This window comes from Aplysia californica, unplaced genomic scaffold (assembly GCF_000002075.1).
Source record: "Aplysia californica isolate F4 #8 unplaced genomic scaffold, AplCal3.0 scaffold00645, whole genome shotgun sequence".
Lineage (NCBI taxonomy): Eukaryota > Metazoa > Mollusca > Gastropoda > Aplysiida > Aplysiidae > Aplysia > Aplysia californica.
The window spans coordinates 173,700-198,582 of NW_004797915.1; the positions used below are offsets into that span (position 1 = coordinate 173,700).

The 24,883-nt window shown below is 40.4% G+C and overlaps 2 protein-coding genes across 2 annotated transcripts in view; one reads left to right on the top strand and one right to left on the bottom strand.

The window, feature by feature from the left end:
• LOC101861467 (ubiquitin carboxyl-terminal hydrolase 47) overlaps positions 1-18,528 on the bottom strand; it is a 35,643-nt gene extending 17,115 nt beyond the window's left edge. Inside the window, exons 1-22 of the mRNA XM_005107944.3 lie at positions 18,423-18,528; positions 14,852-15,073; positions 14,413-14,526; positions 14,058-14,175; positions 12,831-12,927; positions 11,954-12,032; positions 11,176-11,242; positions 10,452-10,591; positions 9,393-9,482; positions 8,874-8,969; positions 8,371-8,468; positions 7,643-7,743; positions 6,976-7,100; positions 6,178-6,257; positions 5,421-5,472; positions 4,804-4,877; positions 4,314-4,369; positions 3,332-3,444; positions 2,832-2,936; positions 2,103-2,310; positions 1,378-1,493; positions 637-756 (exon numbers count right to left, since the gene is read on the bottom strand). Coding sequence (XP_005108001.1) covers positions 637-756; positions 1,378-1,493; positions 2,103-2,310; positions 2,832-2,936; positions 3,332-3,444; positions 4,314-4,369; positions 4,804-4,877; positions 5,421-5,472; positions 6,178-6,257; positions 6,976-7,100; positions 7,643-7,743; positions 8,371-8,468; positions 8,874-8,969; positions 9,393-9,482; positions 10,452-10,591; positions 11,176-11,242; positions 11,954-12,032; positions 12,831-12,927; positions 14,058-14,175; positions 14,413-14,526; positions 14,852-15,073; positions 18,423-18,434 — 2,283 coding nt within the window. The 5' untranslated portion in view covers positions 18,435-18,528. The remainder of the gene's footprint in view (positions 1-636; positions 757-1,377; positions 1,494-2,102; positions 2,311-2,831; positions 2,937-3,331; positions 3,445-4,313; positions 4,370-4,803; positions 4,878-5,420; positions 5,473-6,177; positions 6,258-6,975; positions 7,101-7,642; positions 7,744-8,370; positions 8,469-8,873; positions 8,970-9,392; positions 9,483-10,451; positions 10,592-11,175; positions 11,243-11,953; positions 12,033-12,830; positions 12,928-14,057; positions 14,176-14,412; positions 14,527-14,851; positions 15,074-18,422) is intronic.
• A 4,050-nt stretch (positions 18,529-22,578) lies between these two features.
• Positions 22,579-24,883, top strand: part of LOC101861234 (60S ribosomal protein L10a-2) — a 7,528-nt gene continuing 5,223 nt past the window's right edge. Inside the window, exon 1 of the mRNA XM_005107943.3 lies at positions 22,579-22,681. Coding sequence (XP_005108000.1) covers positions 22,677-22,681 — 5 coding nt within the window. The 5' untranslated portion in view covers positions 22,579-22,676. The remainder of the gene's footprint in view (positions 22,682-24,883) is intronic.

Here is a 24,883-nt window from a genome sequence, read left to right on the forward strand (position 1 = left end):
CCATTCCCACCTGGGTGAAGTGAGGAAAATTCGTGTAAAGTGCCTTTCCCAAGGACACAACGTCGGGCCCCTGACGGGATTCGAACCCACAACCTTACGGTTGCGAGTCCGAGAGCCTAACCACTAGGCCACCGACGCCACGCCAGAGCACCCGCCAACCACCCACAAATTGTCCAAGAAGGCCACCCAATGTTGAGGAGAAAAGTATGTGTTCTGGCAGGCGTCTTGGACGGTGTCTTTAACATTTTTTTTCAAAAACAAAAGGGGAGAGGTTTTCTTTTAGCAAGCGCTTTACGGCACTTGCAACACATTCAGGTCATACAGGTGCCAAAGATTAGAGGTGTTACAAGAGAGTAACAAACCCAAAATAAGGAAGGAGGAGAGATAAGGACAATAGATATTCAATTGGAAAGAAGGAGCAGACTACACCAGAGCACCCACCAACCACCCACCTACAAGAGAGTAACAACACAAAAAAAAGGATAAAGGAAGGATAAGGACAATAGATGTTTGATAGAACGAAATGAGCATACTACCCCAGAGCAATCGTCAACCACCCACATACGCTGATTTAAAAATATCGCAAAACTGAAGAAACAACACCCAATGGCATCATACACGGACGTTTCCTCTCACCTTGTGCGACTTGTAGAAACCCTCAGCCTTCAGTGTCTTCTGTAGCTCGGATAGGGGTCGGAGTTCATTGTGAAATCTCTCCAACACACAGCGCATGTTGGCAGCTGGGTAGCCCAAGATCTGTGCACAAACATTACAAAATCACCAAACACAGAATCTAAGATCTTTAGAGTTTGAGCAAAGAGAAAAGCATTGACATGACAATAATGCATCATTTAGAGCGGGGGAAAAGGGAAGACAGACAGGGAGAAAAAAAAGCTAATAAAGAAAACAATTAGCCCTCCAACCACCCGTGACTTTAGTTCTACACTCCAAATGATGATCTGATAAGCGACTGATACCCTTTTAACACTGTCGCTATCAAACAAACACAAAATTACAGACTATGAAACATCAAGCTCTGACATAACCATTTCCCACAGAAGAATATCTTTGCCAACTTTTTAAAAAAGTGATATACACTTCGTGGTCATAAAAAAATGTGCTAGATAAGTCACAAGGTACAACATTGCATGCTTGTTTTTGTTGGGATTTTGTTGGGTTTACTATAATGAGCAAACAATCTTTAAAACAGATTTGCCACTCATTTCTCTGCTAGGATACTCTCAGTGTAAAGCATAGTAGCCTGGTCTATCTCACATTCCCGAAATAAATAAAAATACACAGTCCTATCTCCGCCCCACTATGTGCAGAACACAGTGTCCAATCTTGTCCTCTGCCAACGTCTCTTCTCAACCTTACCTGCTGTAGGATAAGCTTGAACTCCTGCACTGTCTGCACATGGTATGCCCTCACGCTGATGGGTGGCTGGATCACGCCCCGGTGGATGTCCACCACGTGAACCTTCACCGTCACACCTGCGAGAAAATAGACCGCGGTCAGTCTTCAAGTCCATTACAAGCTGACACATTCTAACATGTCCAGCTTTTATTTCATGACAATTTGACACATTCTAACATCTCCACATTCCATTCCAAAAGGACACATTCTAACATGTCCAGCTTTTTATTTCATTACAATCTGACCCTTTCGAATATCCCCAGCTTCCATTCCATTACAATCCGACACAATCTTACATTTCTAGCTGCTATTCCATTCCCACACATTGTAACATTTCCAACATAACAACATTTTTCAAAACGCGCTGAGCTATGGTCAAACATTTGGAAGTAAGATCAGTGATGCTGTTGCTCATTGGTCTATACAATAACCACTACATGAGGACAGTCCCACAAAAAAACAACCTCCGAGGTCCTGTGTGCAAGTTATGCACGTTAAAGATCCTTTGATGGTCCTAATATCAATAAGAGTGGGCTTCGGCAGCCACCCGGTCAAAGTTCAAAATTAATCCTTACCAAACTGAAAAAGCCTAATGTGTTCCGTGCGCTCATTTGACCCTATGCAGTCGCGAGCGTCGTAAAACTTACAACTAAAAAAAAATATTTTTTAAAAGAAAAAATCCACACCTCCTGGCTTGTACTCCAAAAAGACTTGTTCGGGCTTCTTCGTCTCCAGCAGGAGGTCAAAGGTGTAGTTGGCCTTGACCCCTCCCAGCAGCTCCCACACGGCCGTCTCCTCCTCCCCCTCAAACGACTTCTCCAGCGAGTCCTGGTACTCGTCGTACTTCACCAGACGGCAACAGTCCAGGGGGACCGACGTCTGCAGGCCCAGCAGCTGAAAATAGTAACAACAGATCGTCACCGACGGAACCGATAGTTACAATAGTTATTGAACAGCCATTACTTTATCATAGAGCAATAGAAAGTATGCAGGAAAAGATTGCTCTTGTATGTTAGAAGTATATTTCCTGTGCTCTTTTCTAGTGGAGGGGGTGTTGTTGGGGGTTGCCACGTAATGAGAATCCACTAGAACAATTTTTACTTGTATACTTACTACCGTTCTATTATAACATTATCATGCACAATATCTTAAACTTTCTGTAAAATTCTTCAGTTTAGTTTTTGGAACTCTGGAATATTTATTTCTACTCTACGATATTATAATTATGCCTAATATCCAAATGTCTGTAAAGAATTTTCAGTTGTTTTTTAACACCTTGTAGCTGGAAAGCCCCAAAACTTGCACCCACTTCTCTGGCAATCTCTGCATAATATGTTTAACTTCTATCAAATTTTTTAAGCGTCTGTTTTATTTTTAACTCCATGTAGTAGAAAAGCACTAAAACTGGCACTTACTTCTCTGGCAATCTCTGTGGCCTCCAGCAGGGTCTTATCCTTGTGGATCTCCAGCCGGACGTCCATCTTGCGCTGATCCACCGGATGGAAGCAGTACAGCTTGATCTGAGAACACATTCAGCATCCAACATTTACTTCTTGCTATCAACAAAAAAATGTTCAACATGAAAGGGGGGGAGAACTCATTCTACAATACACACACTCATCACAAACTTCCAGAATACTTACTTATTACTTTATATGATATGATAATCATGCATAGTAACTTAAACGTCAGAAGTTTATAAAGTGTTTTGGGAGTAGGGGAAGTTTCATATCAACAGGAATGTTCACATGAGGAGGAGGGGGGGAAAGTCACAGGCTGGAATAGTGTACCAGCAACATTAATTTCTTCACATACACACAGCAGAGTTTGCAGTAGCATAAATTTTTCTTTTTGTTGTCTTGCCATCACAATTGAACCAACAAACAGACAATTTTAACTGTGCACAACTGTTAACCTTGCATGTAGATTTGTCAATTTCCCTCTGTCGTCTTTCTGCCTCTTCTTTCTCCTTCTGCTGGCGGAGCTCGGCTTTCAGAGACTCGGGAAAGTCTTCAGGCTCAATAAATTCTGCACGAGCAAACAAAAAAACCATCATCAGCAAACACAAACAACAGAGAAAGGCACCACTAGTTTAGAACAGCACGATTCCCAGACATAATCATTCAACATAAAAGATGATTCTCATTAAAATCATGCACCTTTCCTCTTTGTTTATAAAAACAAAAAACACTAGCGTTTTCAAACCAACAATTGTTTTCACTTATTATTAACGGATGATCTGCACTCAGGCATACTTCATGCTTAACTTTATTTTCCCTGCTCAGAGAGATCATATAACTGGTCTAGAGACCAACACTACCCAGCAAGCATTGACACATGGCTCGCCCTACTGGCCGACCAATACACGTCGCTACCTTAGAATTACAAAGTTTTATCCGACATATTTGGCTATTTTGAGTTACTGAGACCATGACATCAGAACCCAAATGTTCTATCTGCTCAATCAAAATTGTACGATTATTCAGGGCGTTATCAAAATATTCAAAGAAATGCTTTTGAAAAAGCTTGTCAAGTTGTGAAACAAAGAAATCGTATTTATTTAATTTCTCAAAACTAGGTACTGAACATATAGAACTTTAAGGTAACGATGTGTTGGTACATGTGTAGATGATATGTCCCAAGTTGTACATGCCCACGACTTACTCGATGAATATTTCCCCATGTCAAGACTACTGGAGAAGGGGTTTAAAGGTACGGCTGAAATAATTCTGAGAAACAAGTACAAAAGTAATGTAGACCAGCCCGTTGGTGAAAGATGAGTGAACAAAACAAAATAAAACTCGGCTCAGCATGAACTTCCTTTTCTTAGCAGTGTACAAGTCCAGGAAAGTAACTGTCATCAAGAACAACCCCCTCTCTGTGACCAGAAAACTTACCTGCATTCTGGGTCCTGTCGATTCTCCTGTACATTAACATGTACGCACTCGTGGAGCTGAAAACGTAAGACGAAAATGTCACAAGATAAAACAATAAACTACTCAATGATCACATTTAATACTTAATAATCACATCTTTTCTGTTACCTTCAGCTCAAAACCATCCATTAAAACTTTTATTCAAGCTAATCTACTCGCACTGTAAGAAAACCTACAAAAATAAATGTCAATATCTTACCAGATGTTAGTTTACCCAGCTCATCATAACATACAAATATTGCACAAATAAAACATACCTTATATTAATTTGACAAGAAAGGCAAAAGTCCTACCCATGCAAGAATGAATGTGTGAAACAAGAAAACAAAGACAAATATAGATGCTCAGTATTTTATTATCCAAAAGAAATTTATTTCCTGAGCACAACCCTGAAGGTTAATGCTCCAAACATGTACTTAACAGAAACCCTAGCCATAACAGTAACCCTTACCTTGTGTATGCTGATGAATAGAAACCTCTCCCTGAAGAACCGCCATAAGTTTTCCTTATGTCATCAAGGGTGATCTGTGAGGTGGAAATTTATTCAATATGTGAAACCTTAATGACACACAACTCTCACAATCTAGATTTTTTCTCCCATCTGTTAAAGAAAAATTTTACTTCAGTTCTAAGACAAGACTCATTTCAAAGTTAGAATTACCTGGTACCAATTTTTTTCTAAAAAGCCAGGATATTGGAGAAACTAAAGAAAAAAAAGTACAAATAGCAGACCACACTGGGCTGCAAACTTTCCAGATTTTCACCACCTATTTATTATACAGACAACAGGAGTTGAAACCTACATGAACAGCACAGCTTTCTCAAAATACAAGCCCACTTGCCAAGACTAATTAGTCTAGCCTGCACGCAATGCATAGTCAGTTAATTTACCAGATAGTCGAACAGGCTCCTCTGGAGCCTCAACCGACTTAATCGTCATTGTCAATTAAGCTTTCCTTCTCAAAACTTCAGGAGACTATCCTTAAATCTTTTGAATACAATGCAACGAGAGACAAATCCACCTACCCACCCACAACATGGGATGAGACAAAGCAACAAATCACTCACCTCTGATACCTGCTGATCGTTGAAACTAAACCACTGGCCATCTTTGAAAGCCCTGAAATAAAACAAATTAATAGATTAATCTGGTTCTTCTTTTTTGATTACCAGGTAGATATTACTACTAGCTCTTATATCATATACTTGAGGTGAACAAGAACTTGAGAGGTATACTATCATATATATAGACATGCATTTCCAAGTGGCTATGAAAAATATACAAGACAACTAAGTAATTCAAAGGAACATCCACTGGCAACTAAAAACAAAACTTTCAAGTCAAGCATTTTTTTTAAAATAAGCCATACACAATAGTCAAAAGCATTTTTTTTTTAAGTTTTAGTAGAGGTTTTACGGCGCTCGCAACTGCATAAGAACCCCCTTACTGCCTCAATAAAATATTGTTATGTGCACTAGAAAAAAAATTGCCCATTTTCCCGAGACTGTCAATACAACGTAGCCTATACGTAACCATTAATAAAGTGAGCAGGGGCACTTAATGGACGTTGAGTGAAACAAGTTTGGAGAAGACGCAGACTAGTACAGAATCACCTCTAATTAAAAAACATTAATACCCATAAACACAAAAGTCATTAAGAATATCCAACCCTCTCTCATAAATCGGTACACGAACAAACATCATTATACTTCAAGGTATAATTTTTATAAATTGTAATACAATATTCATGGAATAAATCAAAATCATCGCATCTCCAGCGAGTAAGAGAACAACCCCGAAGCAGAAGGACGAGGCAACACTCACTTTACGTAGGCGTAGTAGTGGCCGCCCGCAGCACTGCCTGAGTGAATCATGATGGAGAACAGCTCGTACTCGTATGGACCCTGGGGGGAAAAGTCACAAATTATCACGTACAAGCATAATACGAGCATAATCTACCACAAGTAAAAAGCAAAGAGCTTGCTGTTGAGGAGGGTTGAGGAGGGATACGCGCGATACAAAAGCTATTTATTATAATTTATTAAGTAACTTCAAGACTCCACAGCAATATCTGCATGTCCCACACAGACACACTCAACTACTACAAGAACTGCCAAAAGGGAAATGACCCAATATACACATAAATTCAACCCCATAAAGATGACAGAAAACATAGCAACGCTTTTACACAGCTGGCCTTGCAATGAAAAAGTTAAGAGTTTGATTCCTGGCTCCTTGGGACAAAACACTGCTTTCTTAGTAGAGGATTTTCCTCACTTTATCCAGTCGCAAAAGGATACCACATTGATTTCTTAGTAGAGGATTTTCCTCACTTCATCCAATCAAAAATGGATGCCGAGCAATGAATAGAAACGAAAAATGTGAATCAGAAATGGATACCACACTGTTTCCTTAGTTTTAGAGGATTTTTCCTAACTTCATCGACTCGGAATTGGATACCACACTTTTTTCTGAGTAAATGATTTTTCCTCACTTCATACAGTCAAAAATGGATGCCAAGCAATCAACAAAAATTAAAATTCTGAATTTTAAAAAAAACATAAATAAATAAGCACGTCCATTTTGTTCTACCACCAGTTCCCATCACACGCGTCTAGTTACCTTATAGTCTGAGCAGAAAGAGTTCCTGGCGTTGTTGGCGGCGGCCTCGCTACTCACGCTGGACGAGTCGCTGCTTGAGGAGGCTGCCGAGCATCCTGTCTCCACCTCGATACCCTCGTCAATGCCTGCACGGGAGACACAGACGCAACCTTTCAGAGGGATCATCAGTCTTTCTTCAACAAAGACCTTAAGTTTTAGCATAACGTACACAAAACAGAAGTAGGAGAGATGCTTGTTTGATAGGAAACAAGGAGCAAACCACACCAGAGCACCCGCCATCTACTCACAACAAAACGTTAAACCGGGGGTGACAGAAGCCACACCACTGACAGGTCCCACTTCATTTCTGTCCCGTCAGGGGTTTTTTTTCTATCCGTCTGTCTAAGTCTTTCCTTGTACAAATGATCATTATGTTATCAGAGTGCTTCTTTTTACTAAAAAAAAACCTAAGTAATTCACAAGTGCCCAGTCATAAGCAAAAAGACTTGTGATTCCTAAACTGTAGCACAGGTTCAAATTGGATAAGAATACATGTGAAATGAGGTCGAAAATTCAATTCATTCTGTGTGATTCCACCAACCCATTTTTCTTAACACTCTGCGCTATTTCATCAAAATACACCGTTCTTGTTCTTTTAGGTCAGATTGTACCGTTCCACTTCTCTCACCTTCGTCGCTGCTGTCCACCTGCCCGCTGGTGAGGGGAGATAACCCGTCTTCATCTGCCGTCACAAAGGGATTGAGGTCTAGCCTCTCAGGGAACGTCATTCTGAAAGGAAAAAAACAAACACAACATTAATCAAAATTAAAATATCTATCAAGCTTATCATTAAAAGAATAATAAAAGTACATTGCTAAATTTTGCCCATTGTCATCTCGATGAGATGCTCAGTGTGACTCACAATAAATAATCACAAGTACTTCAAACACACCCACAATTGAGACAATAAAAACATCTAATAAAAATGTACACACTACTCAAACATAATTTTTTTTTACTGATAAAGATGCACTTTTACGATAAACAGAATATGTTGAGAGAAAAATACTCATTTTACAAACAGTAATACACCATTGGGCATAAAAGACATGATTGTGGCTGACAACTCAAAATGTAATAAAATTGAGTCTACTCGTCGGACAAAGCAATTTTTTTTAAAATGCTTTATGGTTACAGTACATTTCCTCAAGATGAAATCATAATAAAAAACTGACTGACGTTCATTCAGTCCACATGCTGGTGAAAATTAACACTTTACAAACAAATGATCAAATTTGAGCTTGAAATGCAGGCAGACCACTGTGTCATTGAAATCATCGATCCTTCTCGCAAAATGAACACGACAAAGGGATATTCAACGTAAAAAACAAATTTGCAAATAATATAAAAGCTGACCTGTCATTGAGTTTGATTCTGTGCATCGTTGCGTAGTCAAAGTCAAAACGTTTAAGTTGAAGGGTGAGCAGATATGGAAATGAGACAAACTTGAGACCCTGAAAAAGAATAAATGTACCATCCTTTTCATAAATTATGTCATCCGAAAAACACCCAAGGAACAGACATACATACTTATATACAGCTTCAAAATTAAACTTTAATATTCAACTACACTGGCCTTCGAACAAACAGCAATGTACGTCAAACATTCTTCTGAACATTATTACATGATTTAAAAAGTGTTATCTTCAAAGTAGAGTTGAGAGCTGCAGATCAACTCAATTAATTTATTTGAAGGACACTGCATACATGCTTTTAAAAAAATATTTGCTTCATATAGCAATGTTAATATCCCCCCCCCCCCTCTTTTCAAAATAATAACCACTTGTTTATACTTACACAAACAACCCAAACCAAAAGCATTGCATTCTATATTTTTAAAATGAGAAGAAAAACAAAACCTTGTGTGCATCGCATTTTTTGTTGCATTTTTCACAGAAGTACTGGTTGGAGCCGTCCAGAGTCTCGGGCTGCACAAACGCGTTCATAGCCTTCTCCTGCACAGTAAAAAGACCAAGAATCCTTGAGGCATTTGCAAACAGAACACACTGGTTTCTCAAGCAGACAGCATATATCAGTAATCTTTTACAGCTTTTTTTAAAACTACACTATCGCAGGACGCTGTTCTAACTCGAATAACACATTTTTGTTAATTAGAATCTATCTCACAACCAAAATTCTTTCGGATAACTGGGGAATTCTACAGAAGACAACACAAACAGGTTAAAGAATGACATGATCTAATATGTCAACAAAGTTGACAATCATACAGATGATAATAACACTAATGTTTACAAGGAACATGTTTACCATACAAACATTTCTGCCCATCAAATTTGCTCATCATTAGTGATTTTGTTTAAGTCTAAATGTAAGCAAACGACCGTCACAAGGTCATCAGTGATGAATAAAGAACTGACCACTGTATCATGGGTCTCAGTGGAGCCAAAAGGTCGGATGACCAGAGGGATGTCGAGATAGGCGTCCACACGAGCACTTTCGTAGCCACACTGGGAAAACAAGAGAAGACACCATCCTCACAATAAAGCAAACTTTTAGTTTTTAGGTAAGAGTTTAACGGCACTTGCAACACAATAAGGTCATTTGAGTGCTGAAGATTGGAGGTGTTACAAGAGAGTAACAAACACTACAAAGAAGGAGGGGAGATAAAGACGATAGATGTTTGATAGGAAAAAAGGAGCAAACCACACCAGAGCACTTGCCAACCACCCACATAAAGCAACCAGCACATATATCTCAAACACTTACAATATCTTTTTAAAATCCAACAGCTCACAACTCTCACCTACATTCACTATCATTTAAAAGCATAAAAGGGCTTATTCACACATGAAAGAGAGTTAAATAGATAAAGTGGTCTCTTTCACATGTGTTTTCATATAAACAAAAGGAATTTCACCAATTTTACACAATACAAACAAAGTCTTGAAACACAGATTTGCCAAATAAAGATACTCATTTAAAGTGAAAATATTTTTTCAATCACATGCAACTAGAACACTGTAACCAGAGCCACCTCAAGATCTCAATGTACTAGAAGGCCAAAAACCACAACCACCTCAAGATCCCCTGTAACTGAAGGGTAGAAACCACAACTACCTCGAGACCCCTGTAACTAGAAGGCCAAAGACCATAACTTTCTTGAGACCCCTGTAACTAAAAAGCCAAAAACCACTACTACCTCAAGATCCCCTGTATCTAGAAGGTTGAAACCACAACTACCTCAAAATCCCCTGTAACTGAAGGGTCGAAACCACAACTATCTCAAGACCCCTGTAACTAGAAGGCCAAAGACCACAACTACCTTGAGACCCCTGTAACTAGAAGGCAAACACCACTACTACCTCAAGATGCCCTGTAACTGAAGGGTCGAAACCACAACTGCCCTGAGATCCCCTGTACCGAAAAGGCCAAAAACCACAGATCCCCTGTAACTAGAAGACTGAAGCCGAGGCTACCTCTAGACACTTGACGTAGTCCTTCATCTTGCCCTGGTACAGCTGGTTGATCAGGTTGGCCTGCACCGTGTTCTTCCAGTTCTGCTCCAGGGCGTCAAACATCACCCGGCACAGCTCCTGCACGTCATGTTGCTGCCATACTACAACACACACACACAAGTCATACACTCATTGATGGATTGTTTTGTTTTTAGTAAGCGTTTTACAGCACTTGCAACACAATGAAGTCATATAAATGCTGAAGATTAGAGGAGAGTAACAAACATAAAAAACAAGGGAGGAGTGACAGGGACAAGAATTGTTTGATAGGAAAGAAGAACCACACGAGAGCACCCGCCAACCACCCACTCAGTGACAGAAGAATAGAGCAAAAGCTAATAATTCACAGAACACAGTATGAAACCATCTCCAAAAACAACATTACAATTCAGGGCCACACTGTAAATTTATAATCAGAGCAAGTTATGGCCGCTCATACTTCTCCAAAAAAATTTTTTTTTTTAAATAAAGAAAATTTGACATGTGAAAGAATTAAATAATCATGTGATTCGAAATGCCTGACATAGAAAGCTTGATATCCAACCTCAAGTTAGACCCCACCCTCACCCCCCCAAGAAATGTATCTTCGAACACAAACCTACTCGAGTCATCAAGCATTTACACAACAGTTAAATTCAATCATTTATCTCAAGTGCAATGATAACTAGCTCCTCACACCTCTTACCTTCGCTACTGTCCCAGCCAAAACTGCGAGTCAGGTCTGTGGTTTCAACTGCTCTCTTCTTACTTGTCTGTGGGAGGGGTAAAAACACAGCAATATATATCCAGTACAAGTATAATAATATTCTTCATAAATCTGTCCAGCTTTACTTACACTTATATCATAAAAGTTCCAATTACCAAAAGATTTCTTCAGCAGCATTTCTGTACATTATTCTAAAAGAAATCAGAAAACTGCACAATTGTTTCTGAAACCCAAACAACAGTTTCCTTTGCATTGTGAATAACACATAAACCCTTACCATGTGACTTCTACCCAAAAGTCATATGGTAATGAAACATAAATCAGTACATTTTTAAGATATTCCCAGTTTTTGTTTTGGTAGAGGTTTTACAGCGCTCGCAACTGCATAAGGTCATATGAGCGCCAGAAGATTACATATGTTACAAGAGAGTAACAAACATGAAAAAGAAGGAGGGGAGATAAGGACGATAGATCTATGTTTGATAGGAAAGAAGAAGCAAACCACACCAGAGCACCCGCCAACCACCCACAGATATTCCCCACTGTTTGATTTATTTGTTTGCATATAGAGAAGTATATCGAAACAGCGACAAACAATTAATTGGAACAAAAAATTACGGTACACAGAAACAAATTAAAAGAAAAAGTAAGATCAACCAATGGCACCCTCAAACTACCCTCTATTCCATATCGCAGAATATGGTAGTAGCTCCGACATCAATAAGAAAGAAAGACACAGGGACAGTTTCAAATTCACCTGTAATTGCAAAAACAGTCGCTGCAGTTGATAGGGTATACTCTTCACAGCCTCATCGCTGGTGCCCTTGAAAGACCACCTGGAAAGACAAAGAAGCGCCAAAGTGGTCACAAAGTCGTAAAAATATACAACAAATCAAGGCTTTCTGTTTGCTTCACACTAAAGCCCCCCACTATTTCTATGGTGTTCCAAATTAGTGAGTACAGTGAAGATTTTCAAATTAACTAACGTAATATGAAAGTCCAGAAATAAAACAGCTTAAACACAAATTTAAACTAAGTAATTTTCAAGTATTAGTAAAAGTTTTACAGCACTTGCAACACAATAAGGTCATATAAGTTCCGAAGATTAGAGGTGTTACAAGAGAGTAACAAGCACAAAAAGGGAGGAGGGAGGGAGGGAGAGATAAGGACAATGGATGTTTGATAGGAAAGAAGGAGCAAACAACACCGGAACACCTGCCAACCTACACCCCATAAAATCAAGTATGTACTACGTAGAGAAGACACATGCTCCCCGACTTTAAAAAGTCTATAAATTGATCCAGTTTTCAGTTCTACAGCTGGGAGCGTAAGACCATCCAAAAAACAACAACAACAAAAACTTTAAAGTGTCAACTGGTAACAACAAAAACAACAACAAAAATAATCTTTTATTCCAACAACTTTCGGACCCGAAGGAAACTCCCCCACAGGGATTCAAAATTTACTGATCAAATTTTCTAATAATAAAATCTTGTATTAAGACTATGTCTTATATCCACTTACAGAAAATTGGACACAATTATTAAATCAAATTTTCTTTCCATCATCTTGACCACCTTATATATATATATATATATATATATATATATATATAAATAAAATGTTCACTGTACCTGTACAATGCATTGCGGAACTCTGGAGTCATATACAGGGTCTGCAGAAGGCTGTTTAAGTAGCACGTCATGGCTTGATTGACCAGGCCCAGATACCCTGAGGGAAGAACAACAGAACATGACACTTTCTTATAGTAGAGGGTTTTACGGCGCTCGCAACTGCATAAGGTTATATGAGCGCTAAGGGGTGGGTGTCAACAGAGAAGTCTTTACAGGGGAATCAGACTTACACTGCTCACCTCTCTAGCTTCAACAGCACAAGGTCTGCTTCGACTATCAAGGCACCCCGGAAATAGCAGGTCACACGAGAGTGACAAACATACAAAAGAGGTAGAGGAAATGACAATAGTAAGGATTAGGAAAGAAAAAGCAGCAGTTCCCTGTTGTAGATCAGGCACAGTTATGAGCATGACACGAGTCAGCCCATTTACAATTCTACTATGCTTGAACGAGAAATGTCCCCCCTTCGGGAATGGCCTTAAAAGAGAAATGTCCCCCCTTTGGGAATGGCCAAAAGACACGACATGACACTTTCACAGCAGAAACACGAACAAAGACCAAAAAAAAAAAGGATAAAAGTTTCACATGAGAATCATACTCCCACCACCCAAAATCATAGAAAATGTCTTATTTTAAATAAAGTTTAAGATCACCAAGTGGCACTGCTGGGCCTAAAATGTTTCCCAAATACTTATCGTAACCAACACTGGAATCATGCTCTTACAGAAAAACATTGTTACAAAAATCACAGAAGCGTACCTGTCTGCTATCTAAGGAAAACACAAACATCCTGGCCAAATGTTGAGGAGAACTGAAAAGCAACAACTCATCGTCTAAACAAATTCTGGGCTCAGAAAAATTTGCTATTGCTTCATGGAAAATTTTCTCGATTTTCACACAGACCTCAATTGAAGAGAATCTTGTTTTAGCAGAGGTTTTACAGCACTCGCAACTGCATACGGTCATATGAGCGCCAGAAGAATAGAGGTGTTACAAGAGAGTAACAAACATAAAAAAGAAGGAGGGGAGATAAGGACGACAGATGTTTGATAGGAAAGAAGAAACAAACCACACCAGAGCACCCGCCAACCACCCACTTGAAGAGAATCTTGTTACGAGGCATACAAATGACATTATCAGTTGGAACATATCCCAGGTATCTAAGGCAACGTAACTGTCTCCAAGCACAGCTTAAACAACAACAAATACGCAGTAAAAAGAACTCACCCGTCTCTGACTTAATGAGGGCAGAGCTGGAGGAGGAATGTGGCAGGTCAACGGAGAAGTTGCCAGGAAATGACAATTTCCCGGAGAAGACATTTCCACTGCGGTCTGCTGCATCTCCCTGTTGTATTTACAAACATATTGACTATGTGACATCTTTTATTGAAAAGGAAACATTATTTTCATTGCAAATGTGTACACAGATTATGTTAACAGTCCCACAAAAGAAAACTATCTTTAAATCACTTTTATTTTATTAACTATAATTAAACAGAATAAAAACAAATGAAGGAAATAAAATATCACAGAAAGTTTTTCAACTGCAAAGACAACGCACGGAAGCGCACTTAACAATTACCAGTTTTTCGGGGGAAACACCTTCCAGTTCGTGAATCGTAAAGTTATGTCTCTTGGCTCCACTGCAGCAAACATTTCTCAGGGAGACATCAGCATCTTGTTCTTCCAATAGGATCTGTAAAGAAGCAAAACATACAATAGATTACTCATGAGGAAACCGAGACCAAACTTTTACACCTTCCCATGAAGATCCCATTCCATTTCTATTTCATTACAGACACAAATAAATAGGGTGGGGTTGGGGAGGGGAGGGGGGAGGTGGAAAGTGTTCAAGTGTAGCCTATACCCTGAGGCAGGGTGAGAGAGACAGCGATGGGGGAGGAAGGAAGAAAGTGGTGTTCGTGTGTGGCATATACCCTGATGTAGAGCGAGAAAGGTGAGAGATGGGGGTGGAAGGAGTAAATAGATATCAAAGTAAAAAAATTTTTAACTCTACGTACATCGTCACTGCCTCCTTGCTGCTGCTCGTAATGCACAGAGACGGTGTTCTCCTTGTAGCCGCAGGAGCGGGCTATGTCTTGAGCCGCCTGCTGGGCCGACAGGGATGCCTGGAGGTTGAGGCTCTGTTTGCCCGTCTGCCCGCCATGGCTGTCCACAAAGTCTCGTATGATACAAAGCACTTTGTCATCATCTACAGGAGATGCAGCAACCACGCTGGATCTCTGAAAGATAGGCCAAAAAGTATCTCAACAATTAGAATACAGAATTTAACTCGTTATTAGATAATATGAATTCAGTAAAGTATTCAATTCTAGAAGAAAAAAAAATAGAACTTTCCAAGCACACCATCTTCACACAAATCTAAATCATAAAAAAGGTATGACATGAAGAGATTCGGAATCAGTTTAATAAATAACAGTGGAAAGATACCAGAACAATTGTGGTTGAAAACAAGACTACAAAAGTATGACATTTTTATCAATAATGAACATATTCCTTTTTTTTTTTACGAAAGCCGATTCATTTCAAACATATTTACTTCTCTACTCCCTCCCATGTTTACGTCTGTGTGAAAGTCTGAGCATCTTTTCCCTCAACGACAAAATGAAGCTACCTGTACAGTAGTTTGAACATCTTTTCCCCCAGCAGTGGGTAGATGGAACAATGTGTTCATGTTTAACACGTGTCGTATGAGCATCCTATCCCTCAAAGACCAGATGTAACAAAACGTGCATGTTTGACACCTGGAGTTAGAGCACTTTTTCCTTACATTAAAAAGCCAAAGACCTCAATTGCCTTAGTATCAAAACAGTATTTCTTTTAATTTCAGAAGAAGAAACTGTTGAAAAAATGTGATCTGAAGACAAAAAGTGTTTCAGATTCATTGCATTAAAAAAACTGAACCATAAGATTAAGATCATAAGACAAGTCAAACTAAGGATTCAGATTCAGACAGACAGAGATGAAAAAATAAAAGATGCCTCTCTTAATAAAGAAGCCTGGGGCTACTGTCTTTTTCAGTAGCTTGCAAACAGCAAAAAAGCATAAGAATTTATAAATCCCAAATAAACAAGAAAAATATTTTTTCAGTAACCGGAAATATCCTTAAATTCTTTGTGTCCAATTAAAATTTTAAAACAAAATACTAAGCTGTCCCCAAAACTACCATCTCATGTATTATTGTACTTAAACATATATTGCTTGGCTTTCCTCCACTTTAAAGCAAAAATAGTACGCTTCACCATTTACAGATTCAAAGCACATTTTGGACTGTTTTGCTTCACACTAACAAATACCTGTGTTGTTCTTGCAGTTACCATGGGCACTATTCTACCCAGTCTCACTGACCGAGTACAGTAGTACTGTATCCTGTTTAAAGGAAATTTTAAACAAACTTAAGTTGTATGCCCCATTTGCCCATGATACCTAATCAAAGTGATAATTTAGCCTGCTTAGCTCTCGGCCTCACAGTCAAATCACCCAACATGTTAACAAGACAAACGGCCACACCTCTCCTTAAGCTTTGCATCAGGGGAGGTGCTTCTCTCATCTTCTTTTTTTATTTTTAGGTTAATTTCATGTCTTTAGTTTCTGCCACCCTTCCTAATATGGGGGGCCCATAGACGATGGGATCGGGTCTGGTCGGGTGCGATCGCCCCACTAATTGCCTGGAAACAAATGCATTTGTTTTTGAGGCGACAAGTGGGACGCAACCGGCTTGTGCCATGGATAGCCGTTTTGTGCCCTCAATCTGGCTAGCAAACCGCCCCGACCCCCCAATAATTAGTAACGGGGCACCCCCGTAGGCTATTAGAAATGAAACTTCTACTTCTACATCAAGAAATGTAGGCCCCTATGTCAAAATCCCTTCCAGCAACAAACTGGTCTACTACATTGAACACTTGCCTGCACTACTGACTACTCCTTTTCGAATCTTGAAAAAAGTGGATCCTTTAACTTAAACTTTTGGCCACCTCTATTCTCACCCGGAGTGAGAATTGTGCAGGCGAGTCTTGTGGCTATTCTCACCCGGTGCACGTTCACCAAATTTTGCGTTCACCCTAAACCACAGAATTCTGCACTGTGATAACAGAAAAATTGTAGAATTCTGTGCCGTGAACAAACGTTCCATTACAACTGTAGCCTACTAAAAGCGTACAATTTTGTCTGTGGGCAGTGGAGAGAGAGAGAGAAAGAGAGAGAGGAGTAGCACGAGAATTTCCAGGCAAAACAAAATGGCGACCCGCGTAGTTCGGCTCGATTCGAAAAGTTAAATAGCCGTAGCATCTTTGTAGACAACCAAATTAATTTACTTTTGTGTTTTAACATCATTTTTTAACTTTGTTTTGGTCAATTTGATCGTCCACACCGATAGACAGTATTCAGAAAGAGACAGAGAGAGAGAGAAGAGGGGAGGAGTTGATCTTGCGAGAACTTCCGGGCAGGTGAGAATAGCCACTTTCTGAACTTTTTGGGGGAGGAATTGCGTAACGAGCCACCACTATGAAGTAGAATAGAGGGCTAGGGGTAAGGGTAGGGGTAGAGTTTGGGTTAGGGTTAGCGCTGGGTCTCTTCTTTATTGTGTTTGTTGGGGTGGTCACTAGAGTCTAGTTACGGAAGACATGAAAGCTACCTACAGCGAGGTGACTGGCCCAAATATAATATAGATGACGTATTTCTGCGATCTATTTTTGTCGTCTTCCGGGGTTTCCCTCGCCAATTTACTAGATCTAGATCTCGCCGAGGTAAGCCCCCTTTGCCGCTCAGCGTGCTATGGGCTATGTCACTGGGCGACAACGCCAGGTTGGTTTCATCGCCAACTGCTTGGTGTGCGTCTGTGTGTACAACTTTGTTTGTTTGTTGTTTTTTTTTATCTTTAGGCCCTAATAAACAATCTCAGCAATTCTCGTTCCATAAATTTAGCTTCTCCTCAGGCTCAAAGTTGTACACACACACATACTCACAAGCATGCGTGCACACACAGCCCAAGGAGTCGACGATGAAACCTAGTGATGTAGATGTAGCCCATCATGCACGCGCTGCTAAAGTTAAGCCACAAGCGGCAAAGCGGGCCCACCACGGCAAGACTTACTCAACTGGCGAGGGTAACCCCGGTAGACGACGCCAATCACAGATGTGTGCTAGGTGCTCACTGAAGCTTCATGTTTATGGAAGAACTTTCTTTTTTTTCCTTTTTTTGCTTCTTCACTGCCACTCAGCCTCAGCTGATCTACTGAACAACTCCAACTTCCTTTCCACACTTCTAACACAGTGCCGCAACACCTAGGGAGTAACATAAATACCCAAGTTCTAAATCTATATCTAAATACACTGTAAAGACGACATAAAACAAAGAAAACGATTCATAAGATGATCACTGATCCAGTGATGACACTACTGGCGCAATGAGTGACGATGGCGATGTCCACTCCTCCAGCGACAACATTTCATTATTTTCTCGGGATATTTAATTTTCTAAAAGTACTGTTGCTCAGGTCAACATTGAAAAGACTGAAAACAGACATCAACGGATTAGAACAAACCATATCAGAGCGGGTAACGTTTACGTACCGATTCGATCATTAGTTTCAAACTGATATTTCCGTTGTGTTTACTGTCTTTCGGTCGTTGTGCCAAAGAAAAGCTTTGTAATGGCTGCTGATAAACTCTCGTGAACTCTCGCTTTTCAAGAGAACTTTGCATAAATCACTTCTAACTTCCGGTTCAACATATTCCTGCCAAATTGGCCAAAGAATGAGTGTCATTTCGCGGAATTTCAGCTGCTGTGCAAGTTTTGCTTGGCCTCGGGCTTACAGCACGTCTCGCCTCGTCGTGCCCAGTTGCTCTGGACTATTACACCTTTAAATTGTAAAAATAAACAAAATACAATGACATGTAAAGCGTTTGTATTTTGTTTATTATATTACACCTTTAAAAATAAACAAAATACAAAGACATGTAAAGCGTTCGTTCTGTGTTATCAGTCCTTCGCGGCACTGTCAGACAGATTCTGCTTCTTAACGGACGTCATCCTCTTTATACCCCTCTCCATTTTCAAACAGTGCTCTTCTCTACTTTCTTCCCTCCTACGTCCCAACCACTTTTTTCTCGCTAACTGTGTCCTTGCTCGCACCACAATTTTTAAGCAACTCCCCTTCCACACGGGAATGCACGCAAGTGGGTGGGGAGGGGGTGTGGGGCACGCTGGGTTCAAGGAGGTGGAGCGGGCCTGGGGAAGGGACGAGGAGAAAGAGAAAATAACCGAATGATTGATAGACAGGAAAAGGTATTGGGGGGGGGGGCTATCTGATTAGAACTGTTCATTTATTTTAAAACTTTATGTAATTATAGTTGTTTTTTTAATCAAGAAAGATTGGCAAAATAATATGAAGAAAACGGTGGTCACATTAACAGAAAATTACCAAACAGACGGGAGAAATAATCTTTCAAGATACATATTATTGTACTAAACGAATTAAATATGATAAGAAATGGTGAGAAACAAAGTACATGTACATGTACTCTAAAATCTATTGAATTTAAAAGGCAATGATTGCACAATTTTAGCTAGGCTAGTGTCATACTAGCTTTATGTATTTATAATAAGGGTGAAAGTGCGTGCCTTTTCCATATGAAAAGCGAACAAAAGCGAGAGTCGATGTCATCTTTATCAGTTTGACATAATTTGTCTTGGTCTGTGAGTGATATTATTGATCAGTGTGACAATTTGTTTCCTGTTTTTCACAAAATGGAGACCCGTCCCAATAACTCATCACATTGTGTTGTGAACATACTTATATCAAGATACACTTTTGTACATACCCCCCCCCCCCCACACACACACACACATAATCTACTTCACCATCCTACTTTATATTATATAATATATAATACATTATATAGCTGCCCGCGCTCACCAGACAGAAGGGGGATAACTCCAAGGACCTGAGAACAAAAGCACTGACGAAATCGCATTCGTTACATGTATTATGTGACCCCGTCTGACTCGGCCTTGTTGGCCTTATACAGGGTGCCCATTGGGGATGGCCTCACTCGTCGCCTGAAAACAATTTAAAAGCGTTTGTTTTTGAGTCGACAAGTCGGGCTGGATCATCTTTTACGCCATGATAGCCGCTTTGTGCCCTCAATTTGGCTAGCTAACCGCCCCGACCAGACTCGATTCCCCCGTAATGGGCACCCCGAATTCTACCTACCGAATCATGCCTTGCTGTAAGCTCAGGCAGTAGGCTGAGAGGCTCATGTAATCAACGCCAGCTTTATTAAAAATTTAGAGTAAAGTAGGCGTTGCTCATATTGCAAGTTCGATGTTTGGAGATATCAAAGGCGTCGATGAGTTCACACCTGGCGTAAGGGCGAAAACATAGAGAACGCGGATTTCGGAGACTGACTCAGTAAGCGCCAATAGGTATAAAAATGCCCTTATGATTCAATGCATGATTTCCAACCTGCCCCACACAGAGCTGGCAGACCGCAGGCGGCTTAAAGCTCGGATCAGCGTTGTCGGCTTTATCAGAATCCAAACTACATTCTCATTACGCCGAAAAACTGGGAAGGGCGTCTTGCTGTCAACACGCGACCTCAGTGCTTTCTTGTCCTATCTCCATCAGTAAAAATATGACTTCTTCCAAAGCTCACTCTTTGTTGTGAACTGCTTTCATTGTTATAAAAGATGGAGATGCGCTTCAAACGCGGGAAGAATATGTCATGAAAGAAGCTGCACGAAGACAACCTTGAGACCATCTTAACCTAAATTGACCGTCTGCATAGACGAAAAGAGCCATATATGTGGAGTCAAGCAGACTCCTACTGACGCCTGTCAGCGTTGATCTTCAGCCGGTTAAGTTTCAGCGTTCTCTATGTTATCGCCCTAAGGTCCTTCATACGTCTGGGGTGGGACGTGCGTCTCGGTCTGGGGCATCGGAGTAGGATCTTAGGGGTGACTTTTGTGTTTGTGTGTGTGGGGGTGGGGTGGGGGTGTTAAACTGCGGAATCTTAAGTGAACCAGGATCATGAAGGGTGGTATCTTAGTAGGAGACTACTATAACAGGGCCTAATAGATTTAAACCTGTTAGAGTTCTATCAAATGAGACTCAAACTCTTTTCTACCGCCCCCCCCCCTCCTCGTCTGATAAGGTTTGGTGTCGTTTTTAATATACTTTCTTTAAGAAGTTATCATCATTGTTGTTAGTCAGGTAGGTCTACTGATTTCATTTCATGTTTTAAAAAAAATATGGAGTCGCTATATATATATATATATATATATATATATACATTTAGACAAGATGGATGGACTTTGAAATATAAGAATAAAGATAACTGATTTAACCCATCTAAGGTATCAAAGAAGCCCCCCCCCCCCTCCCGCTTATTAATTTTCTTTTTTTTTGCGCACCCACAGCTCCTTATTCCACACCCACCGTTTATTATTTTCCAGCTTGAAACGACTGATGTTCATGTGAAACATTATTAAAAATATCTAGAATCTGAATGAAACTGCGTGTGTGTATGTGTGTGTGTGTGTGAGCGTGTGTGTTTGTTTGTGTGTGTGTGTGTGTGTGTGTGTGTGTGTGTGTGCGCGTGCGTGCGTGCGTGGGTGTGTGTGTGTGTGTGTGTGTGTGTGTGTGTGTGTGTGTGTGTGTGTGTGAGTAAATGGCAAATTACCCTCAGTATTAGTTTTGCACCGATACCGGGTTGGCTACCTCAATTTTATGTGCATTTTAAAAACTTTTGTACATTGGTTTATATTTCTTAACGAAACTGGTTTGTTCCTAAATGGGAAAAGTTGTCACAGTAACTAAGGCCCTACTAAAATCACCAAAATGTAATTATCTCTTGTTCTTTAATTCCCTGTCGGAGTAATAAAACAGATTTGTTTCTACTAGTACAGGGGTAGCCTGAGGTTGCATGTGGACCACTTGCCCCCCCCCCCCACACACACACGTTTGCCCCCCCCCCCAACCCATTTTATTCGATAGTCCTACTTTAGAGTATGAAAGCAAGATACACGAAGAGACCTTGACTCGAGATCTTGTCCCAGCAAAATACAGGTTTGCATAGCATAATTATGCAGACACAATGGAAAACAATCTACACATTGACAGATAAAAAAAATTTAAATCAGGTATCTCCTGTCTTTCTGTTGGGGCGTTGCATTTATTATGCACACAAAATGGAAAACAATCTACGCATTACATTTACAATTGGTTTTTAAAATTTAAATCGAGCATCTCGGTCTTTCTGTTGGGGTGTTGTACTCTTAAATGCAACACAAGTGGAAAGCATTTTTACTACAGACTTCCCCAATCTTTAGAAAAAAACATCAGAATAAAACCTTCTGGCGTATGCAATGTAGGGCCTAGATTTATGTAGCTTTCAATGCGAGAGTGGGCAGCGAGGGTCAGGCAGCGCGCTACTCAAGTTGACCATAGTTCCGCGGCGAAGGACGTGCTTCTATTAGGCTAGGCATGGGTTGCCGCCACAGAATTCTACACTTAGAAGTGTAGAATTCTGTGGTTGCCGCCCACAGAGCTGCCTTCATTTACTATAGCCTTACCAGCGAGTATAAGCCTACTCTCTGCTATTTGGCCTACGGCCTACCAGAGGCTATAAATTATAATTTTAAGTCTCTGGGTCTACCCCTTTTGACAAAACCACATTGACCATAGTGTAGCCTAGATTGAGCCGAACGAGGTTTTCGGTTCGGGGCACACCCTGTCGCAAGTGACCCAAAAAACTGGCAAGTTTTCATTTCTTTAATGACGCACTTCCGTTTTTCAGTCCTTTCCGCCGACTGTCTACTCCAAGATGAGGTGTGTATTTTAGTCACTGACCAAATCTTTCACAATCTTTGAGTTTTTAATGGTTTTCTGTCCCATGTTTAAGCATCTTAGTTCTTCCATATATATATTTGCATCTGACATTGTTCTTTTGACTAAATTTTCGTTAGATATTAAAAATTAAATGAAAGACTAAGACTCCTGTGGCCACTCTTACATGGCACAGCAATGCTGTGGACTGGGTGTTTCCTAATTTGTCTTAGCCTAAGACATTGCAATACCACTGTTTAGTATAGCGTATAGGAACATTAGCAAAGAATGACTTCAGCTGTTTCTAGTAAATATAGATTCTAGATCTAGATCTAGTATTAATGTACGAAATGGAAACGACCAATTGTTAAATCAAAAGAAAGTGCAAACATGAAAAATTTGGTGCTTTTTCGGCGGTAGTTCCCACCCCCCTTATTTTACTTTTACTTGAGCCCCCTCGCGGCATACCGTCACCTTAGTGTGTACTTGTTGCTACAGGCAGGCTGGTATCCCAGCTGTTAGCCTATAAATTATGATGATAATAGATCTAGATCTAGATTCTAGATCTACCCATTACTTTGGGCCTACAACTTTTGCGCCTTGTCTGCTTATTTTGGGTGTGGCACTTGAATTGGGATAATCTGGTTGACCGCAATGAATGAATCAATGAATGACTTCTATTACTACCCTACTGTCACTAATGTCCTTACTATCCTACAATCTTACCCCTATCCTTTACTCCAATCCTAACACACGAGTTAAAGGTTAAGCACTATTGATATTTCGGGAGGAGTTCCGCAGAGGTCTGGCCCTTACCGTGACAAGCCTTGTACAAGTACAAGGTCCACACTGCTGAGCAAACTATACAAGAGTTTTGGGGTTAGGGAATACCCTACTCAAAATATCCCCTCTTTTGTATGTTGTTTTTGGGCCAGCCGTCTGTGGAACTCCTTCCAATATTTCATTTGGCTACTCTCGGGACCAAAACCGGAATATGCCTTGCACTCGAGACAGGAGTTCAGCAGAGGGCCGGCCGAACCAACAGCACATAAAAGAGGGGATATTTTGAGTGGGGTGTACCCTTCCCCCAATTCTTGTATTGTTTGCTCAATGGACCTTGTCATGGTATGTGCAGGCTTTCTGCGGAACTCCTGCCCTCGAAGCAAAAATCAGTATGACCAGGTGTGAATTGACTAGGCCTATATTAGGAGGCTTGGCCTATAGAAATTTTGTTGTTATAGGCTTGGGGCCTGCTCTATAGACTATAATAGACCTTAAAGCGTACAATCACGCTTTTTGTTATTGTACTTTTAAAGATTTCTACCTTGTTGTCACCAGGGTTTTTAAAAATGATTGGTTTCATCAGATCAACAGATTCTAATGGAAGATAGCCTGCGTGGAAAAACTTCCGTAACAAACACAAAAAAAAGAGCCCCTAGGCCTCTATTCTACAGTGGAGCTCGGGTTCAACGAGATGAGATAGATTCCCCGTTTCTTTTTCCTTCTTTAAAATCAATAAAAATAACCCGGGTTCAACGAGGTGGCTTCGAGGGTGAACAGCCCCTCAGACGTGGCTTCGCTCTTTTTTCTCCCAGAACGAACTTTATATCTATTCCTGGGGCACTAGCGGTCCGGGCGTTGAACGTTGCAGACACAAACACGTCAGTCTTTTTTCCCCCCCTCGGCAACTGATCATTAATACGTCAGTAATACGATGATAAGCTAGTCTTTAAGTAAATCTACGTAATGAATTGTGCGCTGGTCTATGGAATCAAAAGTTGCCATATATACTAGGCTCTACACAGCAACACACTTTTGGTAAACAATTGAGGGGACACAGGCGTGTGCATTTAATTGATTTAAACTCTTTTTTTTTTTTTTTTTGGACAGCTTATGATATGCAGGCATTTCTGGCACTACTTGTGACTTCCCTTTATACATTACTTGCTCAGTGCCAGTAATTATCTACACAAAACCTTGTGTTTGCTGTAACGGGGACTCGGATTCGAGATTTTAGGTCAGGCCCGGCGACCTCGTTGAATCCGAGTTCCACTGTACTCTGTCTCATAGTGGTCGCTTATTACGGAAGTCCTCTCTCCACTGTACTCTCTCTCATAGTGGTCGCTTATTACGGAAGTCCTCTCTCCACTGTACTCTCTCTCATAGTGGTCGCTTATTACGGAAGTCCTCTCTCCACTGTACTCT